Source organism: Lygodium microphyllum, chromosome 13 (assembly GCF_053477565.2).
Source record: "Lygodium microphyllum isolate KBCC chromosome 13, Lygodium_microphyllum_v1.1.10, whole genome shotgun sequence".
Lineage (NCBI taxonomy): Eukaryota > Viridiplantae > Streptophyta > Polypodiopsida > Schizaeales > Lygodiaceae > Lygodium > Lygodium microphyllum.
The window spans coordinates 74,052,675-74,070,726 of record NC_141147.1 but is presented as its reverse complement, the minus strand read 5'-3'; the positions used below and the strand labels follow the sequence as shown (position 1 = coordinate 74,070,726).

Here is an 18,052-nt window from a genome sequence, read left to right as displayed (position 1 = left end):
TTCACCAGAGCAAAGATCCAAAGTATTGCCTAATGCTCAAGGGTAAGGTAGCACTTTCGCTCCTCTAGTTATGGACAGCTCTTGTATGTAGTGGATGTTGCATATATTCAACAAGTATCCAAGGTACTGTGCTGATAGTATGTTTGCCATGAGGTCACTACTTAGTCTACTAGTCATTGTGAGATGTATACAAATGAGTATGAGTTTCACCCGGGCATTGGAACTATACTTTTGCATCAGCTTATGATCAATTTGGCATCAATTTTGCCTCAAGTTTGAGACAAAAATGTTGATCAGTTTCAGGTCAATTTTTTATCAACTTGAAAACCATTTATGGTCACCTTTGGGATCAATTTTGCACCAATTTTTGCATTGATTGCTGGTTAGTTTTTGCAATGAGTCTGTGATCAGTTTCAAGTCACATTTGCAGCAGTTTGTGATCAGTTCTCATATCAGCAAGTGATCAGTTTATGATCAAATTATGCTCAGTTTTCAATGGTTTACATCTAGTTCCATGGACAGCAGCATATGTTATGATGCCATTGATGTTTTAGCCATGGTTTATGCTTGGTTATGCTATGCTATGGTTTGGTTTTGCCAGATGAGTTGAGCTCATGAGAAATAGACATGCCACATGATAATCTAACAATGTTTTTGAGATTCTTTGCGAGTCTTATGTTATGTTATGATTGGCTAGTAATTTTCAGCATGTATTAGGCATGTGGAATGGTTAAGCAGTAGTGCGCAATGTTGTGTTAATTATGATGCCTTATGGAAATTCCAATCCATTATTTTGCTTTCGATGTATCTGGCAGTGCAATCGAGGATAATTGCAAGAAGTTTAAGGGGGAGGGCTGTCATAAGGACATGTATTTTTAAAACCTCACTTAAAATATGAATTCACTTTTAATCACATGGTTAAGTAAATGTTGCACATGTGAGGTGTAGTTGGGATTAGAGTAAATTTACAAGCCCGAGTCTCGAGGAAATCACGGGATGTCAAAGGCAAAAGTTGCTATAAGTTATGCCGTAGAGGTACTTGGTGGTATTTGGTACCAGTCGTTGGCCTAGGTCATTCATATGGCCATAAGTGTTAGTTGGTAACACTAGAGAAGTAGCGTTTGCTCGAAAAACCATTTGGAAAGGCTGCCACTTCTCAAAAATTCCCGTGCAAGACTAAAAAACGTCTTTAGAGACTAGAGAGACATTTTAGTACATTCAACCTGCAAGAGAGAGAAAGGAGATGCTACTAGTCTAATCTGCAGCCATTGGAGGACCTTCTAAGGCAACCAAGGGCAAGAGAAAACCAATCAACGGTAGGAGACAGCATCTACAGGTTGTTTATATAGGGTAGCAGCAGTAAATGACTGATTTGCTTCAGCTCTTCAGGAAGAAAGTCTAATTTTTCTCTCTCCTCAGCATTCTCTCTCATTTCCCAATCTTTCTACAGCCTTACTCCGAAGATTACAGCATTAAGATCACCAGAGACTAAGAAATTTACAATTTCTCTGCTGTAAATCCTAACCTACAACAAAAATTAGGGTTTAGTAGTAGCATCGAGAAGCATGCCAAAAATTGGAAGCTCCAAAACTTGGATTCAACAGGGTTAAAGTTGTTCTCAGTCAAATTGAAGTGGAGGAACCAACAAATCAATGAATTTGGGGCATTTTCCATCTCCATCAAAGCGGGTGAATGCCAATTGCCTGCCTGAATCGAGGGGCAAATCAGATTGAAGACTTGTTGGTCATTTTAGACAGCAAGGGGAGTTGGAATACCAAAAGGGTTTGGGAGAATCCCATTGTACATTAACTTCTTTTTCAATTAAGTTAAAGAAATACCGAAAGGGACACCAATTTTGGGGCCAATAGAATGTCCATTATCTAAGATTGTAAGTTAACTTGCATTTCTCAATTTTGTAATAAGCGTTGCTTGCTGTAACTAAGTTGTAATCAAGGAATTACCACCCATCCACGGAAGGAAGGCTCGTAGCTCTCTCTCTCTCTCTCCCGCTTCCAAGTTGTAAACTAACTAAATGGCTAAGACCCAACCCCCAAAAACGTTTTCTCACTTTGCAAGGGCATTTTTTCCAAGTGGCAGCTTTCTAAACCCATTTTTCAACATTATCCAGCCATTCATTTAATTTTTAAAATTAAATAATCTTAAAAATGAATTTCAATCATTCTGACCCTACCCAAAATTAAATGTGCCCATCCATAATTAAATTAGCTAGGTCATTTACAACTTGAAGTGGTCCCCAACCTTTGTTGACCCTTAGACTGGCATTAATTAATTAATGCCAGTCCCTAGTATCAGCGCCAACACTTATTAGCCAAATAACTATATCCCAAGGTCAAAACTGACAGCAATTGGCCCCCAAAGCCCAGTTGGCATGACTTATCACAACTTTTGCCTTTGACACCCACTGCATTCTCGAGATCCTTGGCCTCTTACCATGAAATAACTGTTATATGCATCACATGTGCTTAAACAACCTTGCACATTTAATTAATAATTTAATCAAATATTATGGACAAGATTAAAGTATCTCAAAATTTTACATCTTCGTGACAAACCCCCCTCCTTGAAATCCCTACAACCATCCTCAATTGCACTACCTTGTGCCAAAGGAAAAGCATACTACACTGGAATTTCCATAAGGCATTACAATCACAACATTGCGTTATCGCAGCGCATAGGGTTGAAGGTCACCACAGGGGTTTAGCAAGAAAACTGGACAAGATAGATGAAGATGTGTCTTCAAGAGATAAGTAGATTACAATGAATGTTTAAAGATTCAAGAGGTACTTCACAGTCAAACGCAGGGGTTTGAGAGAGAAGAATGTATGGGGATTCAAGAACTTAGACTCCGGAGATGGTAGAGATAAGAGAAGGGTTGAAGGTTTCAAGCCAAGTTCTTGAAGATCTTAATAGAGCTTCCAACTGCATGTTCTTAGCAAAGATCACAAGAGTATTATCTCATAAGCTCTAACTCAAATCAAGCTTGTTTTCTTGACTGTAAGAGCAATCTCAAATTATAAAATCAAGTACAATATGCTGTCATGTATCATAAACTACGCTGCATCCCGTCATTCATACATGATGCCATAGCATGAATCAACTTTGCATTATTACATTCAATGTAGACTATTTGGGACAAAAGCTTATGAGTCAATTACAAGGCTTGTAGGGCAAAGAGACTTGCTTCAAGAGAGCTTCAAATTGAGTTCTTGATAAGGATAAGTTACCACAGCCAAGAAATAAGAGAAAAAACTCCTCTTAATTCAACTCAAAGCATCTATGAATGATCTACAAACATTGCCCTGCCATAGGGGCGCATAATACTTGCATATTTTTACAAGATATCTTCTGTAGAGTAAGAAACGAATTAAGAGAACACTGTTGTAGCTAATTCTCTGAATATGGCTGAAGATATCAACCTCAAATCAGCCCACGGAAGAGAAGAGGTTCAAAGAAATAGAAGACGTAGAAGAATACTCACAGAAAGAAATAGAAACTGTATAAGAATACTAACAGAGATGAAGCCTGTCAGTTTATTTATGCATTATGAGAAGATAAAACTCAGAAACGTGTATAAAATAATACCTTCCTCTCTGCTGCTCAGATCGCCAAACCGATGCCTCCATTGGCTCCAAAAGGGGGGTAAAATACCACGACACCAATTCAACCAGATCACTCATTCTTCATCTCCCACTTTAGAGTGTTGTTCATTGCCTGAAAATAGCGATAGCGCGTCACGCGATTTCACCGATCTCTCTTTTTACATAAAATCCTCTCAAATTAGCTTAAAGCTACAAGCTTTCTTTTACATGTTATCATAATCTAGAAGTTGTCTATAGTTTTATTGATTTTTACAAGAGATAATATCTAAAATATCAAAAATTGGCTAAAACTTGTCCAAAAATCTAATATTTTGAACCATGGACACTAACACTAATGTCTAAAATGACATTGGCTCTCTAAATCAATAATAAAGCCACACTCTAGATTTTTTTACACACTGTGCGCGTAGCGACATGACAGCGCACTATTGTCTAACCATGCTATATGCCCCAAATGTATTGAAAATTTTTCAGCACGCATATACATAACATAAAAACTGAAAATGAATCCAAAATTGTTGCTAGAAACTCATTGGGTCCATCCATAACTCATCTTTATCAACTATTCTGACTATCAACAATAGAAAAGCATTAATTCGGCATAAAGCATGGCTGAAACTATCAATGGTATTTACTAGCATGCTATTGTCAATGGAACCAGCTGTAAACCATTGAAAATTGAGAATAATATGATCATTTGTTGATCTGAGAACTGATCACAAACTGCTGCAAATTGTGACCCCAAACTGATCACAGACTCACTGCAAAAACTAATCCCAAAAGTGACCATAAACAATTCTCAAACTGTTCAAAAATTGAGCTGAAACTAATCAAAATTTTCATCTCAAAACTGAGGCAAAAACTCATGCCAAACTGATCATAAACTAATGCAAAAGTATAGTTTCAGTGCCCAAGCGAAACTCATACTCATCTGCATACATCTCACAATGACTAGTACAATGTGTTGTGACCTCATGACAGACATACTGTCAGCACAATACCTTGGATGCATATTGAATACATCCAAGATCCACTACATATGAGATCTATCCACTACTAGCGAAGTGGAAGTGCTACCTCCCCCTTGAACACATCAGGCAATGCTCTGAACCCTTGCTCTACTGAACCTAGCTGAGCCCAAACCAAAGTCGGAACCTAACTGAGCCCGAACCAATAAAGTTGCAACAACTGAGGATGGTCTGCCAAGTCATCCTCTTCCATCCACTTTGCATCTATTGGTGAAACAATGCTAAAGCTTCACCAAGAAGCACATGGAAACTTTATCTCTAACTTTACTTGCCTCAAAACCTCCACTAGGTTGTAGGCCCTTCTTCCCCTTAAGCATTGCAATGCTTTATACTTTCACGTTGTTGCAATTTCAACATATCTAATATGCAACATTGCATCCAATTGACTAGCCCCTCATGTGTACCCGACATGCTAGGAGCACCAGATGCATTAGGAACCATTCTTGTTTGCATACTTTGGACCATTGTAATGTGGCTATGCTGTTGAGCTAAAATATGCATTACTTGCTGATTGGCCTCTTAAACAGCCCCAAAACACACTAAAAAATGCTCTTTTAGAGTAAAACCCTAAAACGGGGAGCGGTTCAAGAGAGTTCAGTGGAAACCCTAATTTTTGGGGCGCCCTTCCACATCTATAAATAGACAGGCTGCCCCCATTCAGCCTCGTTCCATCTGTGCAGGTTTCTCACTCCAAGTGCAGATTTCAGCAATCACCCTTCCCCCACGTGGCTGTCCAGCCCTCAAGACTGCTGCCACTCCATCCGTGTTTGCTCCTACTGTTGGCGCCTTCATCCATGCTGACATCAGCTGTTGGCGACATCATCATCTGCTGAGATCTGATCATCCAGCCATCGTCAGCCACATCAAACACTGTTTCAGCCTGCTGTTTACAGCACTGTTTACAGCAAACTGTGCGCAATTTCCAGCCTCTGATCGGTGGTATACTGCTGCATTTACCAGTTTCCAGCCTCTAGACTACTGCATTTTGGTGACAGCCTGCGGCCATTCACTATTCAGCACTCCTACACTCCGACTGGTGGTCACAGACTTGGGATCCGTCTCCGGTGGATGTCATACTCCGACATTGCTCTGCCCTTGAGCACATTGTACACTCTTACATTCATTTACAGGATTCATTCACTTCAAAGTTGTGTTCTCTCTCCCTTCTTCTGTTTGTGGTTTGAGTTTTTGTGTTTGAGTTTTGAGTTTTGTGTTTAGGGTTTGAGTTTTGAGTTTTGCATTTAAGGTTTGAGTTTTGAGTTTTGCGTTTAGGGTTTGAGTTTTTGGCTCTTTCTTTGTGTTTCTGTCGTGGTCGTACACTCTCTGTGTCCTTAGTGCAAACCCTAGCAGTTTTCTTCACATGATATCAGAGACGGTGCTCTTGTAAAGAGTATCCTATGGATATTGTGGAGAGCTAGTCTTTGTACGAGGCACACAATACAACTCGTAACCGAATCACAATGTTCCAGACACCTTCTTCTCCAGTTCCTATGATGTCTTATCAAGCTTCTCCATCATTGGAGGCCCTCAGACGGTATTATGGACTCGGTGAGAAGGGCGACACTCCACCTTCACCAGATTTCACTAACATGACAGAGGACTTTGAGGAGTACTATCGAAACAAGTTCGGTGATGTGTACACCCCTCCTACCAGTTTTGCTACCACATCCGGACCGGTTGGTGAGGCTGGCCACCTCTCCGATCATGGAGGACATACGGCATTCGGAATGTCTATCGATCCATCTTCATTATCTCAGCTAGGTCCAATGTCAAGTTTGTACAATTCTTTTGTGTTGCATGAATCAAAACCCTCGCATGTTTCTTCTTTTGAGGTATAAGATCCGGATGGCTTTGCATATGTGAACTTCGATAGAGGGGGCTCACGAAGCAGACAAAATTCAGGTACATCTACAGCTTCTATTTCATTTAAGCATATCACACACACTTCTCACTTCCCTCCCATCCCACCCTCTTCTATATCACACCTTGATCACCTCTCATCATCTTTCCAAAACCTTGGATTACACTCCACATCTACATCACGCACCCTAGGGGTTGGATCTTCCATCTCCGCTCCTAGCACCTCTTCCTTCTCCACCCCATTCTCTACCTCTTTGCACCATGGTACTTCGTTAGGGGAAATGCCACCCTTTAACATAGTGCCTCTCACCTTTCAGCAAATGAGCACACCCATAACTCCTGGGTCGACTGTGATGGGCATCCCCCTCACTATCCCGAGCTTCACATCTCACATGACCACTCATACGCAGGGGTTTCCCTTGGCTTATGGTGTGTCTTCACACTCTCCTTGGGTTACACCTACGCAGGGATTCCCATATTCTGCTCCTTGTGTTCCCATCCCACTTTCTTGGGTTGCTCATGTGGCTACCATGCCCATGCCTAGTCAGCCCATCCCTACCTATGGATCCACCTTGCACACTATCCGCATGCCTTGTGGGCACTCTGGGGCCCATTCCCAAGTGTACTCTACTCCCCCATCCTATCCCCACTACACTTTTTCACACTATCCATCTCCGAGCATTACCACTCTTGTTGCAATGGCCAAGAATGCCTTCATGGATCAGACACGTTTTAACGGGTCAAATTTCACCACGTGGTTCAATTTCATGCAACAAGTGCTTGCGTCTCAAGGTCTTTGGGACCTTGTTATTGGTCTAGAGCCTATGCCCGGACCCTCGACTAGCTCACACCCTGATTACATCCGTCAATGGAGAGGATGTGATGCCACAGCCAATGTTGAGCTGATGCAGAGATTGCTTTCTAAGTTTCACTCTCAGTTGCAGCACTTCCCGCTCATGTCAGAGCGTTGGAGTCACTTTCTCGACTGCTATACAACTCGTGATCGTACTCGGTGCAAGAGTTCTCTATTAAGAAAGGGGACAATCTGAAAGTCAAGCTGGCTGAATATAGGCGGTTACTTGCCGAGTTCGCCATTACTGGCTCTCCAAAGTCAAATGACGATCAGGTTACATTCTTCTTGAATACGTTGCCCGAAAAAAAATACTTTAATTTCATTCAACACATCATCTCCCAACCTCAATTACCAACCTTCTACGAGTTTGAGTGCCAGTTCTTGCGTTACGCGAGGCTGCATGATCAAGTCCACAAGAAATCCTCATCCCAGCCTTATTCAGAGCAGAGGGGGTTGGTTGCCTCTTCTTCAGGAGGAAAAACCACGACTGGCAAGAACTCGCAAGATGCGAAGGCAAGACAATCAAAGGATGACTCCTCTTCCTTAGATGGAACCAAAGAATCTAGACCTATCCGGAAGCAACTCCCTAAGAAAAACCGGTTTCGCACACTGCCAGAGAGTAGGCCATGTGGACGAGGAGTGTCACTCCAAGGCCCAAGGTCTTCCACCTAAAAAGCCTCTGCAGACTGCTGCGACTACACAGTCCAGTGGGGCAACGCCTTCCACTCCTACTTCATCTACTCCTTCAGCACCCGTCGTTGCTGCTGGACATGTGGCTCAAGTACAGTCTCAGCAGCCCATCTCTTTCACAACCCCTGAGAGACTGGCTGATTGGTCTGCAGGTTCCGATCCCGTTGCACTTCATGCATCTATCTCACCTCCCTCCCCACCTCGTCAGGCATTCCCTTGGCAAAGCCCTACTACTAGACATACGCGATGGTGGCCACCTTCTTAGATTAGCATGTCTCTAGATCCTTTCGGATACCCTAGGTCAGTCTAGCATTCATTTTTCGCACTCTTAGAGTCGGGTCCATAGGATTCATTGTCCTTAGCTTTTCCCTTCTTTTGTCTTCCGCTGCATTTACTCACACATACACATTCATTACATTTATTTTTAGTTAGATTTCCTTTCTGTTATGTTTTGCTTTGGAACATCTCACCACTAACCTCTGTGTTTGCAGATTCTCATCTCTTTTGCAAGGTTTTATCTTTCAGTGTAGGGCTAACTTGCAGATTGCTTTGGTCCTACCTGGGACGTGGGGATGCGCACTGTTCCTTTCATGGTTTCATCATCCTAGGAGTGCTTGCTTTTCTTCTAGCATGGCGGTTTCCCCTCCCGAGACGGATCGTGCAACATCTCTCTCAATGCTATCATGGCAATGACTTTTATCTTGCTCTTCTAGCAAGGTGTTTCATCCACTTCCTCTTTTTTCATTCCTTATGTCCTCGACACCATCCAAAGACCGACATCAGGCTCCTCTTCCTTCTTCAACATCTACATCCAGGTTGAGAGGGGGTTCGTACCCTTCTTGGAATTCTACAAGCTTCAGCACTTTGTCTTCGACATCGGCTTTTTCCCCCTGTTGTACCTTTCCCTTTGCATTGCATGATTTCATTATCTTTGTACTAGGGAGCTTGGGCAAGTGAACAATTTCCCCATGAGAGACATTGTCCAAGTGGCACCTGCTGCATGAGCATTCTTCAGCATGTAGCGTACCTTGCATCTCATTGTGGAGAGCACCACTTGAGCGGATCCTAAGCTGTTTCCACTGACGACTGTTGTTAACCCACCACCATCCTCCTTCATCACATAGATACCTCATCCCCTATTTTTTCTCATCATCAACACCCTGGGTGGATGGGTTAGCTAGTACTATTTTGTGATGTGTTGGGTGTACCCTCCCTACTCCCGTCTTTTGGGTCACTTTTACTCAATCGGCCACATCCCATAAATTTTACCTCACTTATTCATTTTTTTTTTAAAGTTCTATGTAGTTCCATCCGCCTTTGTAGGGCTTGGTAGGCCACTAGGCAACCGACGTGCACCCTTTGTCCAATGCCCTGTCCTCTCTAGGGTGACTATTTGGATTCCCTTGGTAAGCTAATCATCACCTCTGTAGTCTTGGTAGGCCACTGGGCAGCTGACGTGCACCCTTTGTCGGATGCCCTGACTGCTTTGGGGTGGAACGCCTTGGGAAAAATAAACATCACAATGGCTGACCTAACCTTTCGGCTCAGTTTTGAGCCTGAGAGGGGGTGTTGAGCTAAAACATACATTACTTACTGATTAGCCTCTTAAACAGCCCCAAAACACCCTTAAAAATGCTCTTTTAGAGTAAAACCCTAAAACGGGGAGTGATTTGAGAGAGTTCAGTGAAAACCCTAAAACAGGAAGTGAATTGAGAGAGTTCAGTGGAAACCCTTCAACATCTATAAATAGACAGGCTGCCCCCATTCAGCCTCATTCCGTCTGTGCAGGTTTCTCACTCCACGTGCAGATTTCAGCCATCACCCTCCTCCCATGTGGCTATCCAACCCTCCAAACTGCTGCCACTCCATCCGTGTTTGCTCCTACTGTTGGCGCCTTCATCCATGCTAACGTCAGCTGCTGGCGACATCATCATCTGCAACGATCTGATCATCCAGTCATCGCCAGCCACATCAAACACTGTTTCAGCCTGTTGTTTACAACAAACTGTGTGCAGTTTCCGGCCTTTGATCAGCAGTACACTGTTGCATTTACCAGTTTCCAGCCTCCAGACTACTGCGTTTTGGTGACCAGCCTGCTGCCATTCACTATTCAGCACTCCTACACTCTGACTGGTGGTCACTGACTTGGGATCTGTCTCTGATGGACGTCACACTCCGACATTGCTCTGCCCTTGAGCACACTGTACACTCTTACATTCATTTATAGCATTCATTCACTTCAGAGTTGTGTTCTCTCTCTCCCTTCTTCTATTTGTGCTTGAGTTCCTGTGTTTGAGTTTTGAGTTTTGTGTTTAGGGTTTGAGTTTTGAGTTCTGTGTTTAGGGTTTGAGTTTTTCCCTCTGTGTCTGTTTCTGTCGTGGTCGTACACTCTGCGTGTCCTTAGTGCAAACCCTAGCGGTTTTCTTTACATATACATGGGTATTTGCTACTACCAATCATACCAAGATACATTTTCCCATACATTGTATGTATTAGCAATTGCATTTGTTCTCATAACCAATACTATATGGAGCATTTGCATGACTAACATTAATACTATGAGTCCCAAACACAGTGGGCTGCATATATACATTCTCAAACCTGCCACTTTGTGCCCCAACATCATGTCAACATTTCTATACATTGAATTATGCATATTACCAACCATACTTGGATACATTGGGTCTTGCACACCACGCATGGGTTACTGCATACCATACGGAGTTGTGTCATACATCCCCATATGCGATCCCAAGCCCACCATAGCATAGAAACTAGTGCCACCACCAAAGTACCATGGTTGCCCAATCATTACATGCATGCCTTATGTCCAAAAAGCATTGGATTGGCACTTCGAAGTTGGCCTTGCACATACGTCAATTGCCCCACTGGCATCATTTGCTTACGCTCAACCCATGTTTGGAATATCATGCTATTGTATTTGCTCTTCCTTTAGTGCATCTTGTTGTCTCAAAGCTCTCAAAGATGATTTCCTCTTCTTGCCTTTGCTGCCCTCTTTTAAGGGTTCGAAAAGGGGCATAAACTGAGGATCATTTGCCAATTGCATAAACATTTCAGCTACTATCGTCAGCTGATCTTTAAAATGGTTATCAAATTCCTCTTGCTCTTACTAGTCATCAGCTTCTGAAGGCCTAGAAGGACCCACATTTTGGTCCCAACCAACATTATCAACTTGATCTCCATGCTTCGTGCCTTATCCAAGATCGGGCATTGCATTTTCCCCAAAACTTTGTGAATTTACAGATTGAGAGGCATCATCCTTACTTGATTCTATCTCACTATTTGAAGACATTCTTGCTATAATGCTCAACTGAATACAATTTCAGCACTAAAGCAAAGCTTCTGGCCTTCAATTAGGTACCTCAGGCCAACCAATTTGAGGAAATTGATGGTATCCCGGTGATGGAACCATGAAACCAACCTTCCTTCTTGGAAAGGATGGTTATTCCCTGATTAGGCACTTAATTACAGTAATCAACAAATGAACATAACTTAATGCACAAATTACCTTAATAATCTCAAACATTGGACACCTTGTTGGCCCCAAAACTGACGCCCCTTTCGGTATTTCTTTAACTTCATTGCTAATGGAATGAGTACAAGCTGAGATTTACAATCTTCTTTGCTGTTCCAAAAGCCTCTTTGAAGTAGCAACAATCAGCAAATCAATTCGGGCCCATTGCCCCTTCATTTTTCACCCACCAATTGGCCAAATGCTGCCCCAATAACAATGAATGGGCCGGCATCTAAATTCCCTAACAATTACACAAATTTCAGGTATTGAATTCAATGTACAATGCCTTCACCAATCAACAAGGGTTCTGAGGTGGCTATCAAACCCTAATTTCTGCAGAATTTTAGAGTTTACAGCAGAGATCTCTCTGCTGTCCACTAAATTTGTCTAAGATCTGCTCAAAATAGCTTAGAAATGCTAAGATCTCTTGAGAATGTGTTGGAAAAGGTGAGAGAAAGCCAAGATGAGAGAGAAATCTGATTTTCTTTGAGAGAAAACCCTAAATTCTGCATGTTGTCTGCTCCAGCTTGCATTTAATACAATCAGCTACTACTGCCAGGCACCCCTCCAAAATGTTGTCAGCTCATCAGCAATGCCGTTGCCAGCCCCTGGAAGGTGACTTCTTGCAGTCTCTTGCTTGTTCAAGTTCCCCAGATGGCTATCTTCTGTAGCAAATTGTTGTTCTCTAACCAGAAAATGGACTAGCAAAACTCTCTCTCTCTCTCTCTCTCTCTCTCCAAGCTGTAAACTAACTGAATCGCTGAGGCCCAACCCCCAAAAACGTTTTCTCAATTTGCATGGGCATTTTTGCCAAAGTGGCAGCCTTCTAAACCCATTTTTTCAACATTATCCAACCATTTAATTAATTTTTAAAATTAAATAGTCCTAAAAATTAATTTCAGCCCTTTTGACCCTACCCAAAATTAAATATACCTATCCATAATTAAATTGGCTAGGCCATTTGCAACCTAGAGTGGTCCCCAGCCTCTATTGATCCTTGGAGCATTAATTAATTAATTAATGCTAGTCCCTAGTGTCACCACCCACACTTATTGGCCAAATAACTATCCCATGATCAAAATTAACATCAACCAACCCCCAAAGCCCAACTAGCATAACTTATCACAACTTTTGCCTTTGACACTCTCATGAGGACGTGAAATTTTGATGCTTTGCTTATGTTTAATTGGCATTTGATTAAAGGATTAATCAAATGTGCAATTAAAAGATGCACATGTGTTGTAAATGTGAGGTGCAAGCTACTTTTTCACAGTTGAAGACCGAAGGACCTTGTGAAAAAGATGGGTGTCAAAGGCAAAAGTTGTGACAAGTTACACTTCTTAGATTCCAGGTGAATTTTGGTGTCAGTTTGTCCCTAGGACCATTAATTGGCCATTGAGTGTCAGTGGTGACACTAGGGACTAGGCATTAATTAATGGATTAATGCTTATCCAAGGGTCAATTAATGCATGGGATCACTTTGGGTTGCAAATGGCCTAGCCAATTAATTTTTGGATGGGCAAGGTCAATTTTCTAAGCATGGATTAAGGGCTGAATTAATTTTCAGAATTAATTAATTCTGAAAATTAATTAAATGGCTGAAAATTGCTGAAAATGGATTAAGAAAGCTGCCACTTGGCAAAACTTTCCCGTGCAAGTGGGGGAAAAGCTAAATAGGGCTGAAGGGAGAGGGAAATCTCGTTTTTTCATTTTGGAGCTGTTGGAAAGAGGTGTTGGACTGTTGCTGCCAGCTTTTGGGGCCATTTCCCAGCCATTGGAAACAATTTTGGTGATGGAGATTGCATATTCTTAACCTTGGGAAGCTGACAATTGCTGCTAATGCACTTTCTCCTTAAGATCACGGTCTCTAATGCTCCTATTGTTGTTGGTGCATCCGTTTGGGGCTGGTATAGCAAGGCAGCTGCTGATTCTGATCAGTTCTTTGCGACAAATCTCAGAATTTTCTCTCTCTACAACATTCTCTCATCTCCTTCAACCTATGCTCAGCCATTCTCAGCCATTCGGAGGAGATCTCAGTCATTTTTGGTGGCCTGATCTGTCACCTTGGGATCCGTGCCAATCAAGGGACTAAAATCAGCAGTTGATAATTGAAGATTATCAAGGGATTTCAAAAGCCAGCCTATCCCAAATTGATTTGGGGCAACATTTGGCCAGCCAAGGGTCAAATTGGTGAAGAAGTCCTGGGTGAATCAAGGGGCAAATGACCCAAAAGTCTTGCTGGTCATTTATGACAGCAAGAGCAATTGGTTAGCAGGAGAAGATTGAAGAATCTCGAGTTGTACTCCTTCAAATTGAATGAAAGCTAAAGAAATACCGCAAGGGGCGCCAATTTTGGGGCCAACAGGGTGTCTAATGTCCAAGAATGTTATGGTAAAGTGTGTATTTCATTTTATGTGCATTTATTTATTGCTGTAATTAACTCTTAAATCAGGTTATCACTACCCATTCCAAGAAGGAAGGCTGATTTTAGAAATCCACTCCATCCTCAAGGTCCTTGGCCTCTTACCATGAAATAAATGCCATGTGCATCACATGTGCCTAAACCACCTGGTACATTTGATTAATAACTTAATCAAATGTTTTTAGCAAGATTAAAGCATCTCAAAATTTCACGTCCTCGTGACAAATGCCATAGGAGGCATCTTAAGACTAGGGTGATGGGTCTTTTTAGAAACATCGAGGGAGGGCGGGGAAGAAGGCTACCAGACAAACAAACTTGGTGACCTCCGTTCTTCACAGCCTTCACAAGAATCTTCACGATAATCTCACTACCTTTCAAAGGAATGATATGAACGCTCATCCTATGAATCTTCAAAGCCTATAAACTAGTGATAAGGCATCTTAAACAACTTGCAAAATACCCACAAAACCTGTGTTTGCTGTAGACAACCCCTCAAACAATGAAATCAACTACACGCTTGCAATAGAAATGATGTAGATGGTCCACCTGGAGCAAATTAGCTATCAACAATTATGGACTATTGTGTGCACTAAGAACAATTGCCTGCTATAAATCTACCAAGTGTGGGATGCCATCTATAAATAGTTGATGACCCATAAATCTAACCGTTGCTATCTAGGACCAAAAATAAATATGGGCAACCTAGCACTAAAATCCTACTAACTACAATAAATGCAGTCCAACTGCACTAACATTGGAAAACCTAGAAAACACACAAGAAAAGCACACTAAACTTTTAGAGCTCTTATGTCTTTGTTACACTCTAACAAGAGGTCACAACCACGAGATGACATATTGACAAACCCAAAAGTAGGCAAGCTAACAACTGAGGAAGGGAGCACAGAAGAATGAACAATGATGGGACACGGGACAAATAGGGCTAACATGAGATCAAAGGGCGTTTCCATTGCCTGTTTAGAGAGAGATTTGGGCCACTATCCAAGATGATGGATTTCCTGGATAAGAGATGTCTCGGACTCTTCTTACTGGAGCTACACTGTGACAGAAAGCACCTCTTATGAACCCAAGAGCAAAGACAGGAAGCCACACACCAACATATACTCATGAAGTTCTACCAAGCATTGACTACTCCCCCCCACTACAAAGCCCTCCTTAGACCAACTGGCAGGGGAACCATCTTAGACATAGCCACAAAAAGGTGCAAAGCCCATCATCCAAGTTCAACCGATCCATGCCCCCGCAAGAAGCATCATCTACAAATACAAAGGATACTACACCGTCATCAAGGGACTATACCTCACTGCTTCAGTTTCTATATGCTAGATAGATCCATCAGAGATATCTTGGATTGAGAGTGCCTCCTGAGCAGTTCCACATTGTATCTAGCTTAGACATCATTTTGTACTTATCAGCTGTGTACTGTTTATTGTTTATTTTTCACTTACTTAGTCATAGCATTAGATGATAGCCATCTTGCTACCTAGGAAAATTCCTTGACTTTTCAAATGTAACATTTTGGTCTCACAAGCCAATTTGGCCCTTTTTAGATGTTAATATAACTTTCTTTCATTCTTCCTCTTTGTGCGCATGCACGTGCATGTGCATTGTGTATGTACACTTAACAAAATGTCACTACATTACACACAACTATTCACATTTGATGTCTCAATAATAATATACTTTTGTTGTGAGTCACAAGGGCATACTCCTTGGCTTGAATATCCATCTATCCATAAGCTTATCGATCTATCTCAATGGATAATGTTTGCTTTTCTCCTATATTTCTTAAGTTTCAAGAACATGGTATGGATGTTTATTTTTCAAGTCCCAAATATTTGTCAATACATTTAGTAGATCAGTATAAGTAATCAACCACTACTAGCTCCTATATTCCCAACTCCCCTTTCTATGCTATATCTTTGATTTCTGATTTAAACAATATTATGGTTTCATATGATCATAGACCACCCAAGGTTGTATTCAGCTTTAGTAGCTTCTATGTTTCCAACTGACAATACTATGCTCTCTCTACTTCGATCTTTTTTCATATATGCCTCATTTCATTATAAACAACCTCACTTTCGAGTAGTGCCAGCTTCCAAGTCTTTTAGAAGCAAACACAGTTTCAATAGAGGAATGGCATGAGCTACCTTGGGGCTTGTCTATTAGCACGACTGTGCCATCCTCTGAATTCCACTTCTCAGGAAGGTCCATTCCACGCTTCAAAACTGGTCTCAGAAGTAACTTGGGTTTCATGTCTTGGGCTTGCAACACAGGTGCACTTTGCGACTCTGAAGCACCTGTTTTCAGGCTGCCTAAGGAATCTGCTGCTTCACTGCCCGAAGTGGTTGCCTTTTCAGAGAGCTCAGCTGCATTGACTTGTTCACAATCTAAGGCTGCCTGACTATCCATCACAGCATCAGGACCCAGTGGCTTTCTGATTGTCCTGACAGTAGGTCTGAAGTCAAATACAGGCACACCATCAGAGGCATTCCTCGAGTTCGTCCTTGAATTCCTGCGTGAGGAGCTCGGAATGGCATGTCTAATGTCAGTACTTATCATCCGGGAACCCTTCCTGCTCCACTGCTGGAGCCCTGACAATGCCACACTCCTTGGTTGCTTTCTTTCTGTATAAAGGCAGAAGCCCGTGGATGACGAGCTTCTGTCTACTTCATGGTAGCCTCCTTCTGTTCCAAAGGGAGGCGAGAAGAACATGACACGACAGCACATTTTCTTTTTCTGCAAAGGGACGAAATTGGACGATTCTGAGAGACAAATACCGAGCCTTCTGTGCAGAACCAAGCTCGTGGAGATGCGAGATTCGAAGCCCGAGGAAGAGAAGGCTCTGGTGATGGTGATGGTGCTGCTGATGCGGCGGCGGCTGCTGCTGCTCTGTGTGCTGAGCCCTAGAAAGCCCCTCACGTGCTGTTTGACAGGAAGGCAGAAGTTCTGATGACCGCACAAAGCTTCTCCCGCAGGAATGCTCATCATCAGCGCCGTCCTCCAGGTCCCTACCATGCTCTACATTCCCAGTTTTGTTGGCTAATATCTATCTCTCTATGCATACAAAAGTATCTTAGGGTGGTTACACACCGCCATTGCCCGCCCAATCTGTGCCCAGTTTGTGGGCACAGGAAAATTTGACTTGGGCAGTCACCTGTCCGCCACCTGCTTACACACTGGGCAGTGGACACTTTTCGTTATCAATAAGTGTCCGTCCATCTTCCGTCCACAATAGTTTACACACCGGCCACCACCTACCAGCGGACACTTCCTGAATTGTATGTGAGAATGAAGGGGCGCTACGAATGTTGATCATCATTCTCATAATAATTATTTTTAGAATGCTTGATTAAACACTTTAAATCGACTAATAAACCTTTAAAAAAAGTCACCAAAAAAACTGAAAACATGAATCTGAGGTTTTTCCTACCAAAGAACTCCAAGATTATGACCTTATTGCGTCGTTGCTTTCTGCGCCAATATATTTGTTTCTATGGTGACTACTATTCATGTTTTTGGAAGCTCACTCGCTTCCAAGAGAGCAGGGGAGTTGAACCCCTTCGCCATGTTGTTGAGGCATGGCTCTACCGAGCTCTCTGCGGAAAGGTGGAAAGAGGGAAAAAATTTTAGCACACCACCCCTCTTTCCACCTTTCCACCTGCGCTGCAGATGCAAGGATGACAGAAAACTTAAAAAAAAACATGCAAGGATGGCTGAGAATTACTTACTTGGATGTGATTGTGTTTACTCACCATTGTCTTCGTCGTCCATCTCCTCCGCAGAGTCAGAATCACCAAATATTGTTCTCACATTTGCGCTCTCCCTCTCTTGATACATGGCTCGAGCAATGTTATCTCTTCGAGATGCCCCCCCAAGATGGATTGCCTCTTGTGTTGGCTCTGCTGCTTGAGCTCTTTGTATTGCTTGTGTGGTACCTGTGTTAGTTAGCATAGCAACCTCCGCTAATCCATTCCTCAAACTATTTTGCTGGTCCATGTCTTGATGAGCCGCATTACTTTC

At 42.4% G+C, this 18,052-nt stretch overlaps 1 protein-coding gene across 5 annotated transcripts in view; it reads right to left on the bottom strand.

Annotated features, from left to right (window-relative positions):
- The window catches only part of LOC148026773 (Pseudouridine synthase family protein), a 140,971-nt gene extending 123,888 nt beyond the window's left edge, over positions 1-17,083 (bottom strand). For 2 of the 5 annotated variants that reach the window (XM_087691268.1, XM_087691267.1), the window contains exon 1: positions 16,180-17,082. In XM_087691268.1, the coding sequence (XP_087547394.1) occupies positions 16,180-17,047 (868 nt within the window). In that variant the 5' untranslated portion in view covers positions 17,048-17,082. Of the gene's footprint in view, positions 1-16,179 lie in introns of all 5 variants that reach the window. The other 3 variants (XM_087691266.1, XM_087691269.1, XM_087691265.1) reach the window with 3 other exon arrangements.
- Between the last annotated feature and the right edge of the window lie 969 nt (positions 17,084-18,052).